Source organism: Sturnira hondurensis, unplaced genomic scaffold, assembly GCF_014824575.4.
Source record: "Sturnira hondurensis isolate 20B ecotype Veracruz unplaced genomic scaffold, ASM1482457v3 Scaffold0016663, whole genome shotgun sequence".
In the NCBI taxonomy this organism is placed as follows: Eukaryota; Metazoa; Chordata; class Mammalia; order Chiroptera; family Phyllostomidae; genus Sturnira; species Sturnira hondurensis.
Window position 1 is genome coordinate 6,225,392 of NW_028089294.1, and position 19,003 is coordinate 6,244,394.

General features: G+C 49.6%; 1 protein-coding gene across 2 annotated transcripts in view; it reads left to right on the plus strand.

The window, feature by feature from the left end:
• PRKCE (protein kinase C epsilon) overlaps positions 1 to 19,003 on the plus strand; it is a 477,122-nt gene that overhangs the window by 300,983 nt on the left and 157,136 nt on the right. For both annotated transcript variants that reach the window (XM_037066522.1, XM_037066523.1), the window contains exons 3-6: positions 4,624 to 4,783; positions 6,813 to 6,847; positions 8,121 to 8,206; positions 12,309 to 12,438. In XM_037066522.1, coding sequence (XP_036922417.1) covers positions 4,624 to 4,783; positions 6,813 to 6,847; positions 8,121 to 8,206; positions 12,309 to 12,438 — 411 coding nt within the window. The remainder of the gene's footprint in view (positions 1 to 4,623; positions 4,784 to 6,812; positions 6,848 to 8,120; positions 8,207 to 12,308; positions 12,439 to 19,003) is intronic.

The window sequence follows — 19,003 nt, forward strand, 5'->3', positions numbered from 1 at the left end:
CAGCCAATAAAAGGTCACACCAAGTGGGCGTGGCTGAGTGCATCCAATTACAGCAATGAGCATCCTTGAGAGCGAGGCATGGATTGCGGGGACAGATCCCAGGTAGAGGGGTTAGATCGGGGTAATTCTTCACTCAGTTCAGAACCACAGGCAACTGGGAAGCTGATGAAACTTGCCCCGCTTTCCAGGGCAACCTTTGGTTCCTTCTCGTCCTGTTCACGCCATGCAGCCCCCATCCACGCAGCACTTCCCATGATCTAATGCTTTGGGTAGAGGGAGCTGCTTTTGAAAGTCATCAAAGAACGCTAGAGAAGACTTTTTCAAATATTACAATACGTAATCCCATCATCCCTGTATAGCAGGACAATTCTTATGTCACTTTAAATCTGCAGACATATTTTACATAGGGCTGTGTTGCTGTGCATTCTGTTTTTACATTTTGTCCCATTTCTGCATTTTCCTACCTACTATTTCCTCACCATTTTTAAATGGCTCTACATAGTATAATATAATTTATTAGACCATTTTCCTAATGTTAGGCAATCAAGTTACTCCTATTTGTTGGCCAATGTAATTAGGCAGTGAGGGAGCATCTGTAAGTTGTGGGTGTATAGCGTGTGGTTTCTGTTTCATTATTGACTTAGAATAAATTCCTAAGGAGTTGCCAAATCAAAGGCTATGAATCTCTTTGTTGTATTTGCTCTGTATTGCAGCATTACTTTCAGAAAATGTCGTGTGACGTGGCCTGTAGCAGAGAATGAATAAAGCAGTTTCGCAGCAGCCTTCCCGTTAGTGGATGATACGATTTTAAAACAAATTTATCCAAAATTTTGTTAAAGATGCATTCAACAATAAACTTACCATTTCTTTTAAAAATTATTCCTTTATTAAGTATTACATGGTAAGTTGATGTTATGTCAAAACTGCTCTTCTTCGCATTTTAAAAATTTCCAGGAAGAGTGAATATTTTATAGTTCTCCTCTGTGTAGTATGTTCATGTCATTTACTCAGTTATCTGTAGGGGGTCTTGCTGTATGTATTTGGACTTGTTGATACATAGACCTCTTTGGGGTTCCCGGCATTTAACTGGAAACTAATTGGGAGAAAACTAACAAATCCAGATTGGGGAACATTCCGTAAGAAACAGCATCCTGGACTTCTCATAAATGCGCCATAAGAAGGATAAAAGTCAAGAAAACTGTTCCAGATTAAGCACACTGAAGAGACATGGCAACCAAATGCAATGTAGCAGCTCTAATTAGGTCCTGGATTAAAAAATTTTAAGTAACTATAAAGGGTGTTTGGGGGATAATTGGAGACATTTGAATGTGAATTATATGTCAGATAATGTTATAGCAATGGTAAATTTCCTGACTCTGATATGCGGTTATGGAGGAAAATAGCTTTGTTGTTAGTAGATAAAGGCTGATGTATTTACGGGTTAACTGTTGACTATGTTTGCAACTTTGAAATGGTTCGGCCAAACTATTTTTATATTATATTGTACATTATATGTTATTAATATAGTTAAATTATAATATAATTTTGTTAGGATATTATAATGATAATATATAAGACAATTATGTTTGCCATAGAATATATTAATATAATATGTATATTCATTATATAGTATGTTGATATATTATAGACACATATGCATGTATAAATCATCATATTCACACTACTACTAATTCATTCTCTCTCTCTCACACACACACTCACACTGAATTACCCCTCCCTCATGGGAACTGCGTTTTAATAGTGACCCTTCATGGCAGTGGGACATCTGAAGAGATCAGTTTCTATTGGTGATTCTGGGTTCCAGCAATGCCATTCTCCGAGGCTGAGGAATCCTGTGGCTTTCCTCGCATGGTCATCTGGTCTGTTCCTTCTGCGTGTAGAGTGATGGGCACAGAGATGCCCTGCCCAGACCCTTGGCTCCCTCTCGCAGAGGGACACAGTACTGGGGGTATTTCCACAGCAAGGGGCTCACCCTTTTCTCCTGTTGCCTGTCCTGCTCCCTTACACACAGGGCGTTGGTGGGAGGGTGGGGGAGTGCGTGGGGCGTCATTGGGAACATGAAGCTTCCCTGTGTTCTTCCTTTCCCGTAGCCTTCTGTTTTCCTACACCTGTGACATGAAGCCTGACACGCAGCAGTGTGCGTGGGCAGGAGGAACAGAACCCTTTGCGGAAATTCAGTCAGACCCCTGCCTAGCAGGAGGTATCACCTGTCCCCAAGACCCCTCCACCTGCCCTGGTCTCAGTGCTCTTCTTCAAGAGGTCTTTAAAAGGCACTGGAGTTCAACTGAGTGGTTGCTGCATTTACCTATGGGATCAGTGTGAACACAGTTTAGAACGTTCGGCTCTGGTCGTCTCCGTAAGAGATTGAGAAGTAAGGCCCCCGGGGACGCCCAGGTGCCCATCACAGCAGCACCCCCTTGAGAACCCTAGAAGGGGTCATCACCATCTTAACTGAAAATACAATTTTCCAGGATGAAAATGACTAGGAAATTTGATGGATTTGTACATCAAATTGCATCTTCAATGCATTAGGGAGCTGGCTTACTGTTTAAATATGTTTGTTGGTGAATTCTTCTGTGAAAGCATCCGAAGGGTGCCTTCTGCAAAGAGATTTCCCACCCTCTGGCCCAAGCTGCCCCAGACTAGGTTTTTGGTTTAGTTTTTTGTAGATTAATTGTGTAGCAAGTAAGGGCTACTGAATACATTTTTCTTTAATTGCCCCATTTCTTTTCCAGTTTATAAAAGTGGTAGAATATTCTAAACATAGTGAAACGTATGAAGCAGAATCAAAAACCACCTGACTCACCATTGAGTGGTGATTGCCTCAGTCTGTACAGGCGCGCGTATAGACATCTATGTGTTGGAACAGAATTGGGGACCTTGCATGAGAATTTGGTCAGCTGGTCTCGGCCCCCGGGTTGCAGGGTGGGAGGTGGCAGGTTTCCACACCTAGAAGGTAGTCAGTGTCAGTGACTTTTTGAACCGTAAGCTCCAGGTGAAAAGGGAAGACAGGCAGGCTGGAGGCCAGGAGTCAGGGGCTGCAAGGAGACCCACACCTGAGCCCTCAGCGTCTGTACTAAGAAGGCAGCCTCCCGTCCACACACTCCTGTTTGCTCAGAGGCCGCTTCCCTCTGAAAGCCCCCACTGGCCATGTGTTCCTGCCCTTGCCTTTCTCCCCCTTCAGTTTTGCTTCCCCTCCACCACTACCCTCTCTGGACTGACCAGATGCCCTTGGGTGGGGCAGCTGCTTGGCTCACACCTGTGATCCCCAGTGCAGCGAACCTTATCTTCAGCAGGGGTGATGGTCTCCCCCAGGACTGACACTGTCACAGTGTGATGTCTGGGGGAGGGGTGTTAGGGGACACAGAGCCTTCCCAGAGCATTTGAAGATGTGCCAGGCCGGTGACCTTCCAGGACCTGAACTAGGGCTAGGAGCCTGGCAGGACAGCCAGAGCCTGTCCCTCTCCTGCCCTTGGAAAAGCCACAGGCAGCTAGACTCTTTTATAAAGAGAGCCACTCAGACGAGGGCTTTGGGCCTTGCTGTAGGGAGAGGGGACTGTCCCTCGAAGCAGTGTGTGGCTCCTCCCCGTTCTCTGGATTAGAATCTGGGCTCTGCCATTAACAGCTGTGTTAATAGGAACAGGTCACTTAAACTCCCTTCTCCTCAGTTTGCATACCTGCAAAATGGATTTAAGAGCAGTACCTTCCAGTAGGGTTACTGAGGAGATCCGGGGAGTTACTACAGGTGGTGCACTCAGCGTGCTTTGCCACGGCGTGTGTCTGATAGATGTCATCATCACTGTGTCACTCAGCTTAGGCTGCTTTAGCAAAGTACCCCAGTTGGGGTGGCTTCAACAGAAGGAATTTCTCTCTCTGAGTTCCAAAGGCTGAAAGTCAGAGCTCAAGATGCCAGCAAGACTGGGTTCTGGTGAGGGCTTTCCTCCTGACCTGTGGATGGCTGCCGTGGTGGTGGGTCTACAGCCTTCAGAAACTCACAGCTTTTGCAGTGTTACACTCCCCTCTTCTTCTCACCTTTGGGAAAAGGCCTTTCATTGTCTAGATAAGAGGCAAGAGGACGAAGAATCAGGCTTATTAGGCAGTCACTGCTCTGAGCCAGGTGGCTGGGTACAGGGGGAAGTCACACTGTTGACTCCGCAGGTCTCCCTGGGGCGGGCATGGCCACCCCCGTTTACCGAGGGAGGCACCTGTGGAGGCTCAGGGCGAGGGGACACCAACTGTCCAAGGCCACACTGCTCAGAAGTTGCAGTGACATTGAACCTTGTGCCTTTTGACCCCCACACCCGTGCGATGTATAGCTGGTGTAGGAGGAGTGGAACAGCCATGAGCCAAACTGGGATTGGGATGGTTACTAAGGGGGCAGCTGGCATCAAAGCCGCAGTCTGGGCCTCCCCATAGGTGTGGTCTCTTGTTAGAGCTGCACAGAGGTTCCTCAGACCGCCTGATCCCTCCCACCAGTGAAGGCCGCCCCCCAAGTCCCCTCCTACTTCCAGGCATCCAAGGATGGAGTAGCTCTCCTGCAGGTCACTTTCAAGGTGTGCTAACCCAGACTGTGTTTTCTTTTCTGCTCTTGTCTTTCCCCAGCCCCCAAAGACAATGAAGAGCGTGTGTTCAGGGAGCGCATGCGGCCCAGGAAGCGGCAGGGGGCGGTCAGGCGCAGGGTCCACCAGGTCAACGGCCACAAGTTCATGGCCACCTACCTTCGGCAGCCCACCTACTGCTCCCACTGCAGAGATTTTATCTGGTAAGGCCCTCTCTCCTGGGAACCTCTGGTTATGCCTTCTCTGGGACGAGAAGCTGGGAGATGACAAACTTCATGGAAAATATGCAGATGTACTTTCTTCTTTATTTAATGGCAGAAGACTTTTCTGGAAGACTGAGTGTGTGGTGCTTGGGGAGATAAATGGAAGGAAGCTATGGTTCCTGGTGACTGTACCCTTAGCATCATATCATGTATCACATTTAAGGAGTTAGGTTTTATAATCAACAAGGGTATTGTGGTTGTGGATTCTTTAAAAGGTGTCCTTATTTTTGGAGAGATAAACTGAGTTATTTACAAATGATGCCAATCTGGAATTTGTTTTAACAAATAAGGTGGCGAAAGGAGGAAGGGGACAGGAGTAGAGATGAAACAAGACCGCCCATGTATTGGTCATTTTTGGAGCTGGGTGATGGGTAAATGAGGTCCAGCTCCCTGTGTTTGTATACATTTGAGTTTTCCCACAATAGAGTTAAACATACTCAGTTTCCAATACTGATAATACAAAGCAGTTCTTAGTACCTGTTGTAACACTGGTGCTGCTAGGAGGCTGTGGTTTCAGAAGAGTGAGAGAGTAGTGTTGACTGGAGAGCCCAGGGAAGGCTTCTTGGAGGAGGTGGCATTTCTCTTTTCATGGTGACTAGGATTTTGGTAGACTGAGACAGGTAAATAGTAGGCCTATTTGGGAGGTGGAGAAAAATAGGAAACTCTGATCTTGGGGACTGGAAGGAGACTTTTAATGAATACCCGCCACAAGCCAGATTCTCTCTCAGTCACTGGAAATGTTTAATTCAACCTACCCGGGGTCCCGTGAGCTATATATTATGAAGCCCATTCCACTAACAGCAGTATGGAGCCTGCAGTCCTCCAGCTGGGAAGTGTCAGATTTCTACCCCAGTGAGCACAACTCAAAGCTCATGCTTTTCCTGACATCCCACCAGCTTTTCTGGCAACCTGTCCGAGCTCTTTGAAGCTGACTGGAGTTTGCCCTTGCAATTGAATCCAGCAGGCAAGAGTGAATGAAGCCCAATTGCAGCATGAACGCAGCTGGGGTGTGTTTGAATTGCACTCTCGAGAACCCCCTGGCTTCCCAGGGTGTCCAGGAGTGGCTCATCCTATCCTGGGGATGTCCCAGAACCAGTCACTGAGATTGACACGAAGATCTGAGGTGACACAACTCAAAGCAAACTCAGCCCAACTGAAGCAGAAACAGCACCCGACTCCCACCCACAGACAGGTCTGTCTCGGGACCAACTCAGTCCTCTGACCTCCATTTTCTGTATTTTGTTCATGAATTGCATGTTTGGAGGGAATAGGCTCTGACAGCTGAGTTTTATAGAGTCAGGTCTCCTGTGAGCCCACGGCGAACACTGCCTAGTCGGCTAAGGTGTAGCCCAAATGACTTCCGGCTCCTTTCACTGGGCTGGAGTTTGCGGGAGCGCCCACACCACTTGTGGTTGGTGCACTGAGGGCAGGGCTCAGGCCAGGCTGATTGGACTGTGTCTCTGCTGACCCTAAACTGGCCCCAGGAGACTCTATTCTGGCCATGGAAGGAATCTTTAATGTTGGCCTTCACCCAAATGGTGCATCGAACTCCCAGTCCTGGCCACAGACTAACCTATAATTCTTGCTGGCTCCTGGAGTGCCAGGGAAAGTGCCTGCCAGCTGCAGCCCCCGCCCTGAGCACCCACAAGGAGGGGCACGTTCGACTCCCGGAGGCCTGCCGAGAGCAGGCAGGGTTCCTGGCTTTCCAGAGCAATACTGGCTCCGCTGGAATGACTGTCTACAAACCAAACCCAGCCAGGGCACCGACCAGACCTTGCACTTCCTTCCGAGCACTGGGGGCTGCCCTTCTGAAGCAGCTGATTTAGAGCGGCCTGCACGTGGGAGCACAGTTGGGCTCCTCAGGAGACCCCAGTGTACTCAGGGCTTCATGGGCGGTGACCAGAATGGGGCGGCTTCATGTGGTTTTGACCTACTAAAATTTCTAAAAGGGCTGTATTCTTCTTTTCAGGGGTGTCATAGGAAAGCAGGGATACCAGTGTCAAGGTAAGAGGTACAATATGAACTGAATCCCAGGGACCCAGGGGGCCACCTAGATCACTGATGCTACAGTGCTCGCAGGAGGTGTGTGCCAGGCTTGAGGACACTTAAGTTCCTGCAGTTCCCATGCTCACACTTGCTCTCTGAGGAGCAGAACCCTGTTTTCTTTGTCACTGCCTGGCTGTGACTCCCACCCACACATGTGGGACAACCTTGAGGAACCACCTGTCCCCAGCTGTCCCAGGGGCCTAGCTGTGTATAGGTAGCACGCCCATCTTTCCTGCTGAGACACATGCGTCAATCTGAGGCTCCAGGAAGGTGCCCCTGCGCACTACGCCTGCCTCAGGGGTTCTGTCAGCGCCCTTACTCTCTGGGTCCCTGGAGAAGCACCTTCACTGCTTGTTTTATTTACTGTCTCCGACAGTCCTTGCCAAGTCTCTTTTTTGTCTTTACTCTGGAGTCATTAGCTCTTAAACATTTCAACCTCACTCGAAGTTATTCAAGTTTGTTCGTTTGCAGCTAATTGACGACAAAGGCAAGGTTAAGTTGTCCAAGATTGGAGGGTGGGTGTGTGATGCGGTCATGCGGGGTCTTCTCTGTGATTCGACCTGGGAGATCATTCCATCTCCTCCCTGAGCCACAGGTTAACTTGGGCCTCACCCCTGTGGGCTTGGGTAGATTCTTCTGGACATTGCTGGGGGTGCAAAAAGTTACTGGACTCTTCAGTGACTTACTGCCCACACTGCCCATGATGTTGAAGACTGAGCTACAGGCTACTTCTTGTGGAGTTAATAAATTAAATGGAAATTTTTAAGTTTGGCCTGTAAGGACACAACTAGGTCAAAAGCTTAAGAACTTCTTTGCCACGAAACATGCATTCTCCGCTGCGACCCTCCCCACCATGCCAGCCAGCCCTGACAGGGCCTTGAGCAGAGCCCAAGAGGGCTGCAACACCTCTGATAGACAGTGCTTCGAGGAAGGGAAACTGTTCCCTGACCTTGGCATACAGGAGCAAGAAAATTGATATGGACTCCTGGAATAAGAGAAAACTGATGATGCCCTAAGGGTATAAATGGGTCATTCTTCTCCAGAGCTGGTGGGACACCATAATGGCTCTGATGGCAAACGGCTTTGAAATGAGGGCATAAAGGGCTCTCATTACCTGTGACAGAAGGGGCACGGCTGTCCTGGTCCCTTCACGGAAGCCTGGTTCAGTCTTGGGGTGGAGCCTTCCTTCCCCCACTTGTTGCTCAGCCTTTCCATGTTTTGCTGTTTGCAGTTTGCACTTGCGTGGTCCACAAGCGATGCCATGAGCTCATAATTACGAAGTGTGCTGGATTGAAGAAACAGGAAACTCCTGACGAGGTAAATATTTATACCATTGACATTCTGGGCTCTCTTCCCTGCCATCCTGCCCTCCCCGGCCTCCTCTGTGGTCCCTAAGAAAAACCTTATCTCTGAGGTTCCATCGCTTTCTTCCTGGTGTTGATCAAAAGTGAAGGGAGTTGTCTGCAGCCTTCCGGGGTGGGGCACAACCTACAGAATGAGCGTGGCTCAAAGTCGGCTTCACGTCTGTGGATGCTCTGCCAAGGGCGAGAGCCCACAGGGGAAAAGGTGAATTCTTTCATGCTGTCATCTCACTGGAACAGGGAAGTGGTTAACCGGCGTGTCAAAGGCTCCACACCGCTCATAAACAGGGGGAGAGACACAACACGCAAGCAGAAACTTTATCTTTATGAGGTTATGGGGGAATGGAGTGGAATTGGCAAACTCAAGAAACACTTAGGAAGTGGAAAAAAACCATAGGAATAACAGCAGCTGACATTCATTGGGTACTTACCATGCCCTGATGTAAGCGCCTTATCGTAAATTATTTAATCCCTTAACAAGCTCAATTCAATTGATGTTATTATCATTTTATAATAGAGAACAGAGGCAAAGAGAGGTCAAGTTAACTTGCCCTAAATCACACAGCTAATACATGAAAGAGCCACATTCAGGCCCAGGTAGTCTGTTCCAGGGTCTAAGCCCTTGACCATGGCACTATGTTGTCTCGTAATCTTACAAACTAGTGTCAGATTGACTCTTAGGGAAGTTGCCATGGGTAAAAAAGCAAGAAAATTCAACAGCAAAGCGAGGTTTCTCCTAACTGACCTTTTGGGAGAAGAGTGTGAGTGTCAGTATAGGTGTTATCTATACTCACAATACTTGGTTTCAAAGCCATGTTTTAATTCTCGGTGAAATAAATAAAGACAGCATAATCATAGGTCATTAGAAGTGGAGTTCGGGGGAACTTCTCGGGCTGGGCTTCTAACCAGGGGGATTTATAATTTGGCTTCCAATAGAAGTGGCTTCCAGAGACCTACCAGCTTCTTAAAAACACTTCAACCAATTGACATCTTGGCATCCAAATCATTTCCCATCTTTTATCTGCTTTTGCCTTTGAACCATCTCTGGAAAACTAGCAAGAGGCAAAGCTTAGATGGTGCCTTCCATGTCCCTGAGGAGCAGACAGCCCAGAGCACCAAAGCTACTTGCAGGGTTCCTACCGTCGTGGGTGACAGCACAGGCCATCACCGCCTGAGTCTCCTAACTCCTGGTCCAGGATCATGACCCAGAGTGTGTTGTTACCCTCGTTGCTTCTGCAGAAAAATGAAGGAAAGAGATGGCTTGCTTGCTGTCCGGCGTTATTCCTTCCTCTGGACATCCTCCCACTGAGCACTTAGGGAGCACTTCCTGTGTGCCAGCTCCCGTGCCACGTCCCACGAAACAGAGGAATCTCACAGGTTCCATCAGCTGTGAACCTCTGCAGGTTCCTAAAGCTCTGTCCCACCTCCTTCCAGGGATAGAGTCCCACAGGAGTGCACAATACGCAGGGTAGAGGGTTTGAACTGCATAGAACCCAGTGATCTGGGACCTGGTTCTGACACTCTTTCCTGACACATCGGGCAGTGAAAAGAAGTAGCCAGTGAGCAATGTTCCGAGACTTGGCCCGGGTCCCAAGGGAGATAAATTGCCAGGGATGGAGGAGGGGCCTTTGAGTTTCTTAGCTCCTCCTGGTGCTCCCAGACGCCAGTCTCTATGGGTGCTGGTGCGTCCCTGGGCCATCAGGGTGATGGATGCGCTCTATGCCGGGTGTAGCACTGCCAGGGACCAACCTCTGGTTGACCCCTTTGTGTCACTACCTATGGTGTCCTGCACGTGCGCACACGCTTCATACATCTGTACATACAGACCCCAAACACATGTCACTCTAAATGCCACGTGTCTAATGTCTTCCAGTTAAAGGTGCTCTGCTGACAGGCCCCTTGGAATTCGTGCATCATGTTGTCTGAGCACTTGCCCTGTCGTTTGTGTGTGTATGCACGTGTGCATGTGTGCGTGCATGCGTGAGAGCACTTATGACTCACCCTCCCCCCCCACACTCTCCAGGTGTGGCGACCAAGAAGTGCTTTCTGTGTCCCCTCCCTTCCTCCCTCCCTTCCTCCCTTCCTTCCTTCCTTCCTTCCTTCCTTTTTTTCAATCTTTCAATCCTCTCTTGCTGCCCTTTCCTTCCTCTGTGTTCTCTTTGCTGGTCTCACTCACCCCTGTTTCTGAGCTGCGCTCAGTAGGAACCGTGTGTCTGTCCTGCAGTTGCTCTGATCCTGTGCCGTGCGCTCCATTCTCCTCTCACCGCCTCTCACAGCATATTGTCCTTAGTGCTCACGACTAGGGCCACACAGCTGCCCCGCCCCACACTGACCCTCCTGGTCACCTGGGACTCTTCCCCACCACTTCCCCCTTGTCTGTCATCCATATCCTATGAGGCCACTCCTGCGACACCACGAGTCTGTCCTCAGTATAGGTCTGCCACATCATCAGCCTCCGCCGGAATAGAGTGGGCACAGTGATCTCCAACATCCTTGCGGTGAGCGGGCGGACGTAGAGTTGACACGACTATATGCACAAATAGGTACCCCTCAGCAATGAAGCTGAGGAGGGGTAATCCCTATTGTTTTAGTAATTCTGGGACTCTTGAACGGGGGTGAGACCCTAATTGGTGACCCGTGCATCTCAGGCTGGGGCCAGTAAAATTCTGGTCCAGTGGAAGGACTGACCGCTCCTGGTTGCTGTGTCATAGGGAACTCAGCATTAGTGAGCATTATGGAGTGAGTGACCCTGAGTGTGTGTGTGCATGCAGCATGCCTTTGTGTTCAAGTCCACGTCCACGAGAATGTCCATGTCTGTGTCTGTGTCCAGCTGTCGTCTCCCTTCTTAGTCCACCACGGGGGCCTTTCACTCACCAGTCAGCAGGGAGCCAAGGGCGGCTTCTTTGCTCCCTGCTTTTCACTCCTTGGTTCCTAGTAGCAAGAGCAACTTTCTCCCCGGCCCATCGGGGTCTCAGGTGATGGTGCCCTGCCTGTGTTGAGAGGGACCCGTCTCCTGTGGCTGCTTCACTAGAGGCGTAGGTTTGTAGGTGGAGAGTAGCTCATGGAGGGGTGAGAAGATGCAGAAAGGCAGACCCTGCTGGTGACCACTTGCTTCTGTGGAACACTCAGGGTTTCCCGCTTCTTCAGCCCTTGGCGTCTCCTCGACCCCGCAACCCTGTGACGTGGGTGGGATGGTGGTACCATCAGCATTTGCCAGATGGGGACTTTGAAGCCCTAAGAAATCAGAAAACTGGCTTGAGATCTCACAGGTGGCTCGTAGCAGAACCAGGCCCACAGATCGGACACCTTCACTCCCGTTCCTCACCCCCTCCCCTCCCCCTGCACCTTCTCCTCACCCTTTTATGTGATCAGTAAATGGCAGCACAGTGGTTAAAGGGCCTGGCTCGGCCCCTCACCAGCTTCTGGTGTGTTTCTTAATTTCCTTCCATCTGAATTTCCTCATCTGTAAACTCAGGCTAACAGTGCTGCCCACCCTGGAGGGTGGAGGTGAGGTTTCACCGAGCTGGTGTGGCCTGTCCTGTGGTCAGCACCCACACCATAGCACCCTTAGTGGTCACCGCTCTGTATTAGCAGTCTTTGCTGCCATTACCGTTTGTCCTGATTGGTGCCCTGTAGGTTCCACAGCCAGGCTGGGTTTTCAGGGTGTTTACAAAATTTCGTGTCCACAAAAGACTGCCTAGGTGTGGCTTCTATGCAAAAAGCAGCATTGAAAGCACGTGGTGACAGCTCATTAATGGCCGAGTGTGAGGTGCACATCGAGTGTTGTGAGCCCTGCGAGGTAGAGGCTGGGAGTCCTGGACGGGGCCGCAGAGTGCAACGGGCAGCAGAACATGGGATGAGGGCATCCGGAGCAAAGGCCCTGGGGCAGGAGGGAGGCTTTCTCTCCTCATTTCTCAGGGCAGCTTTCAGAGCCAAGTCAGGGCCCACCACCCACAATGACTGTGCCTTCTGCAAAGAAAATCTGTAGAAGGCCCCATGATAAGTGCTCCAGGGTGCACAGGAACTTGCCCATGACCCTGTGTTTTGCCATCCTGCAGGTGGGCTCCCAGCGGTTCAGCGTCAACATGCCTCACAAGTTCAGTATCCACAACTACAAGGTCCCCACATTCTGTGACCACTGTGGGTCGCTGCTCTGGGGCCTCTTGCGGCAGGGTCTGCAGTGCAAAGGTAAGGAGCTCCATGCCCCGCCTCACCCCTCACACTCCGAGTCTGTATGCACCTGTTGTCTCCTCTTCTTAAAAATCTTTGTCTGTTCTCATAACCTCAAAAGCAGGCCCCAGGTTTGGCGGGATGAGTGAACACAAGCTCTTGTTGAACCCTTGTTAGTTACTTTGCGTTTTTGTTAAACAATCTCTGTGCGGACACCAGCCAGGGGAACTCCACCAAGGGAACTTGAAGAGGAAGGCATGGCTGCCCCTCTTAGGAGCATTAACAAGCTGGGGAGACAAAAGGAGTCTATAAAAGCACAGAAGTTTTTAAGGAAAAAATAGATTGGAGCAGAATGGAAAAATGTTTTTCAAGTTAGGCACTGAAATAAGTGATCAATATTTTTCTGTCACATTCCATGGTTCAGAGTCACTCTTGGAAGGAGCCTTGCTAGAATGCTGTCACATAAGACATTTTATTGATCCCTGTGTCCCCAACGAGGGAACTGAGACTTGGAGACTGAGTAACTTGTTCATGTCACATAGCTCGTTAGCACAAGTAGGGCTTGAACTTTGAGTCGGGCTCCTTGCTCCGTTCCCTGCTGACCTGCCCGTGCATTATCTTCTGCACAAATGATGATGCTGAGTGACATGGGTAATAGCACACAGTATGGGAAGGTGGGGACATACTCTGGGGACCGAAACAGAGTGTCCAGTTCCATAAGCTGGTCCGTCCACTCACAGAGCTGGACAACCGTGAACTCTGAGGCAGGAATATTGCATGGTTGTTATTTAAAACAGTGTTTTATTATTTGTACTTAATATATTGTTAGTAAATTCCCATTGTGAAAACATTAGAAAAAGAGGTAAAGTATAAGAAGGAAAACCGAGGTCATGAACAAATTGGTCATTGACAGGATCCCAATGGGAAATTGTCAGGATTGGAAATAAGGCAATATCTTCAGTGGGAATAAAGAGGCAGGTAATGGGTAACTTACATGATGCTAAAGAGTAATTAATTGCACGTGGTGACCAGGTCCCCCTGGGAGGACAGTGACACCATTTGCTCGGATAGCAGGACAGGAGAGGCCACAGGGCTGGAGGCAGATGTAGTGGAGTTGGGCTGGGGATGTGTAGGCCTGATGTGCCCATGAGAAATATTTACGTAGGGCTCTCCAACTTCTGGACGTTGTCATAGAAATTCAGAGGAGAGGTTAGACCGAGCATTTTGAGTTGGCATTTGTCATTGTCTAAGTAGTGAAAGCCGCAGGGTAGGTGTCGTCCTCAGGGGAAGTCCCCGGAGTATGAAGAGAGAAGCTAGCACCTTGGGGTGGGGGGTCACCAGCATCCGAGGATGAGCCTTCGAAACAACAGGGGAAGGACCTGAGAGGCAAGTGGGAAAGTGTGGAGAAATGGCACCGTGGAAGCCAAAAGGGTAGAGTGTTAAAAAAATAAAGAAGGAAGCAATAGGTTGGTGCCAAGTGCTTCCAAGCGGTTATTTAAGATGAGGTGGGGAGCACGGGGGGGGGGCTGGGATGGGAGTGGGGGATGGAAAACTGTACTTAAACAAGAATTAAATAAAAAAACTAATCCAAAAAAGACAAGAAGTGAAACAGGGGTTGTATTTAACCATCAGTCTCCAGGGACCTCAACAGGAGCTATCTTGGTGGGACAGTGGAGTGGAGGCCCAAATGCAGAGGCTGAATGGAGGATAGAGGGTGTAGCATTTTCAGGATGTCATATATTAGGAAAAAGACAGTGGAAAAAGAGAGATTAGTGCACCAGGAGGGAGAAGAGACCATTGATACAGCAGAGGGACCTGGGAGAGGTGGGTGTAGGGAAAGATGGAGGCAAAGCCTCAAGAGGCAGCCTGGGCGTAGATACATTTGCTGGGTCCTGTCCAGGGTAGGAGTCCAGGAGGAAGAGCGGCTCAAAGTGGTCATCGAAGCTCTGACTCTGCCGAGGGCAATGCAATGAGAGTTTCCATATTTTCTGAAACCGATTCCTTTTGAAGTTGCGGTGAGACGTAGGGGTGTGGAAGGCACGAGGAGGGTGGGGAAGGCTGGAAATGGCCGTGGTGGGGACTGAGGATGGCCCGACCAGGACAGGAGGAAGCGCTGACTGTTGACATGTCTGGCGTCCTGTGTCGGGTTCCCAGACATTCACATGTCCCTTCCTGGTATTCTGGCCCCCAGTCCTGGGAGGAACAGAGCCTGCCAGAATCCTTTTTGACATTAAATGACATTACAACAATGAGTAAGAAAATCAAATGTGGAAGAAAAGAAAAGAAAAGAGCAGGAACCTTGAATGTTTTCCGCAGAGGAGTGCTTTGGCGTGTTGAGTAGAGCTGCTGGGAAGTGCAGAGCCTGCTTTGGAAGGGACTCCGATGAGGCCATGTCTGGCTTTTAGTAAATATATTCATTATTGATCTATCTAGGGAATTCCGATGAAGATACCATTATCTCATAAATATTGGTATTTTAAGAAAGCAACCCAGACACCTGGCCGTCGCTGTTGGCCTTGGGTCCCTGGATGACCCTGGGAGAAGCTGGGCCCAGAGTCGTGTGTTCTGTGCTGTTTTGGCAGGAAATACGCTCGCACCTGCTCCAGTAAAGGATGGGAGAGTGAGGCCGCCTGCAGCAACGGTACCTGTGTGCTGGAGCCCCAGGGAGCACGAGGGAGTCAGGCCACACCAAAACCAGGGGCAAAGGCATTCAGAATGCTGGCCCCTAGCTCCTCTGTTATCCTGGCTTGGCCATGGCCCCTTGCTGCTTTCCTACTCCTGCGACCCTTTCTCCTGTCCTCCCCCCTTCTCTCTCAATAAACCATGTTGTTCAGAACAGTTTTAGGTTCACAGCGGAAAGTGCAGAGGGTGTGCTTATACCCCCTGCCCCCACATGCACTGAACTTCCCCGCCATCAACATCCCCACCAGAGCAGTGCATTTATTACAACCAAACCTACACGGACACATTGTAATCTCGCAGTGTCCACGGTTTGCATTGGGACTCACTCTTGCTAGACATTCAGCGTGTTTTGGCAAATGTATGATGACATGTACCCACCCGTGCCGCGTCATCCGGAGTACTTTCTTTGTCCCCAAGTCCCGTGGGTTTACTTCTCTTTTGATTCTTTCTCATCCTCTAGTCTTCTTGCCCCTGCAGTCACCTCACCTGTAGAGAGGGTCGTGGCCAGAAGAGGCCAGCCTGGGCCAGAGCAGGGCCCCTTTCTGCCGGCATCTAAGCCTGGTTCTGCTGCTATGTTGGAAAGGAAGAAAATCAACATTTAGGGACCCCCATCAGGCATGGAGTGTTTTCACCTGAGGAATTCTGGGAAGCAGGCAGTTGGCCAGTCCCAGCCTCTGGGAAGCTTTGGATGACACCTTCAGTGTGATCAGGACTCGCAGTTCCCTATGCGGTGACAATTGGTGCGCAGCGTGACCCTCCGTTTCTTGTCCTCTGCATAGGCCTCTACCCTCAGTCACTCTGTCAAACTCCCTCACGCAGTTACACAATTTCCTGGTCACAACTGTTCGCAGTTTTCAGGAATGGCAGGGCTGACTGTAACCTGTTGTGAAATCACACCATTGCCCTGACCTGCCCTGCAGGGCCAGAGCACTCCAACTTAAACTTCTGGGGGTCTCATGGGCCCGCCTCTCCCCAGGCACAGCCTTGTCATTGTTCTCAGAAAGCTGTCTGCTTGCTCTGGAAGAATTCCCGGCAGTCTGACCCCCCTCACTGCCATCCCAGCTCTAATCTCAGCTGTGAAAAGGGTGTAGACACAGCCAGTGTGCCTGAGCCCACTCTGCCCTGAGGACAGCACTGCTGATGCAGCGCCACCCAGCGCCCAGGAGAAGCCAACACATGTGCGATGCAAAACTGGGTGGTGGCAGAGTGCTGATTCTCCCTTCCAAAGAGCCCCAGCAAGGCCGCTGCTTCTTCCCAGCACAGTTCATCTCTACAAATGCAGCTGAAAATGAACAATAAGAGGCAGCCTTCAAATGGAAGCCCCGAGGGCAGCCTAGGAGTAGCAGGACAGCAGTCTCAATGGGGCGAGGAGGGTGGGAATTTGGGTGGGTTCTTGGCCCCTCATTACTGGGCCCAAGGAGCCTCAGGTTCCCCTGGGTTCCACCTGGCGCATCTGTTTGGTTTTACTGCCTCCTGCTGGCACCCTCCTGCCTCCAGGAGCCCCGTTGTGGCTGCCTGAATTATCCAAGTTCCCCATCTTTAGCCAGCTTTCTCCTCTTGTTTCCAGAATTTTAAAAGCACTTTCAGAGTCAGCCTCATGTCATTGGAACCTTTTTTTACCTGTTAAGACAACTACACAGGTCACCCAAGAAAATAACAGATATTTTAAAACTAAAAAACCGAAGTCCTTAAAGACCATTTATTTGCTAACCTGCCAACCCAAGGTAATTGTTAGAATGGGTCCAGATTTTCAACACCAGAGGGCACCAGTGGCTAAATTATGTGCACAAGCTGCCCCTGGTAAGAAATTATCTCGATTCCCATCATCCTTTCTGTTGCCTAATGAAGCGGACTTTGGGGAGGGGCGGGGGAGGGGGGCAGGTGCAGGTAGAGTGAACTGAGGGTCAGGGGTCGCTGTTGCTGAGGCCACTAGGGCAAAGAGTTCAGAGCACAGTGCCGTGGCCTGGAGTGCACGGGAGGCCTGGGTTTTCAGGCATCATTAGTAACACTCAGTCGATCAAGTCGGCACCATGGCCAAGTTTGAGTAGAGCTTTCTTATTTGTTTATATTTTCTGAGAAAGCCCCTTTCCACCAGCACAGCCAGCCCACACCTCCACTGTGGCTCTATAGGCATCTTCAGCTGAAGTCTCCAAGGCTGGGTGGGAGGCCAGGAAGTGGTGTCTGAGCTCTCCCTCCCTCCAGGCCAGTGACCAGGCCATGCAAGGCCCGAGGAAGGTCTAGCCATCCTGCCTGGTTTTAGTGCAGAAGGAGGGTGTGTGTGTGTGTGTGTTTACTAGATGAAGTTTCAGGACAGTTTTAGATTCACAGCAGCACTGAAGGGAAGGCAGAGAAATTTCTCCTTGAACTGCCCCAGCCCCACAGCATACAGCCTTCCCCACCAGCGGCTTCCCCCACCGGAGTGGTACATTTGTTATCATGGGTTAGCCTCCACTGAGTCTTCATCAGCACTCAGTTCACATTCAGATTCAGTCCTGGTGGTGTACATTTCATGCATTTGGGCACATGCGTAGTGAATGCCGGGAATCCACCACTGTAGTGTCACACGCATGGAGTGGTTTCCCTGCCCTGAAAACCCTCTGTGCTGGGTCTGTTCATCCCTGCCTTCCCCCTAACCCCCAGGAACCACTGATCTTTTCACTGTCTGTGGAGTTTTACTTTTCCAGAGTGTCGTGCAATTGGAACCAGAGAATATGGAGAGTATATTGGTTTCTTTTACTTAGTAATAGGCATTTAAGATGCCCTTGTCTTTTCATGGCTTAGTAGCTGACGTATTTTTAGTGCTGAACAATGCATTCCATTGTGTGAATGGACCACAGTTGACTCAGCGTCTACTGAAGGACCTCTAGGTTGCTCAAACATTTTGGCAATTAGGAATAAAACTGCTGTAAACACCCATGTGCAGGTTTTTGCGTGGAAATAAGTTTTTCATTCATTTAGATAAATGCCCAGAGTGTGATTGCTGGATCGTATGCTAAAAGTATGTTTAGTTTTATATGAAACTGCCAAACTGTCTTCCAAAGTAGGTGCATGATATAGATCTTGGCTCGTGGGGTCCACCCCATTGTAGATGGGGGAGAGACATTCACCCAAACTACCAAGTCCTGTGGAGGAAAGGGATGGCATGACTTCTCTCTCAAGGGGAGCAAAAGCCGAGGCCCTTGCCATGACCTGCATTTATTGGGTTTCTCGGCACATTACGTGATGGTCCTCATTTACTATGCCCAGGTTTGCTTTAGGTGGTTGCCTTTTACAGAAAACAAAGGAGATGATGCCACTAATCACATCACAGAAGGGTATTAGCAAATGCAAAGGGAACAGTGGTTGAACCGGTTACACTCCACACTGATGAGTTTTAGCATGGATTTTAGGAAGTTACAGTAAGCACTTTCTGTCTCAATTCAGGGTGAGGGAGTTTTAGCAAAAGCAAGATTTAAAGTGGCCTAGGCACATTGCAGGCCTGATTCTCCACAGGAGAACCTATCCATGGGCATGGGTCCTATGCATCTCTGAGTGGGAGCTGGACCCACGCCACACAGAACAGTGTCCTACAGGTGTACTGTTTGGCATTCCCACCAGCACTGAGGGAGAGTTCCTGCTGCTGTTGTTGCCTGCATTTTGGTGTCAGTGTGTTGGAGTGGGGCCATGCTAATAGTGCATAGTGGGAGCTTGCTGTTTTAGTTTGCAGTTTCCTAGTGACATGTGGTGTTGAACGGCATCTCATGTGCTTGTATGGCATCTGTGTATTTCCTTTGGTGAGGTTTTTGCTCAGGTCTTTTGCCCATTTTTTAAATTGGGTTGTTCATTTTCTTATTAGTGACTTTTAAGCGTTCTTTGTATGTTGTGGATAAACAGTTCTTTATCAGCACTAAGTATGAATGTT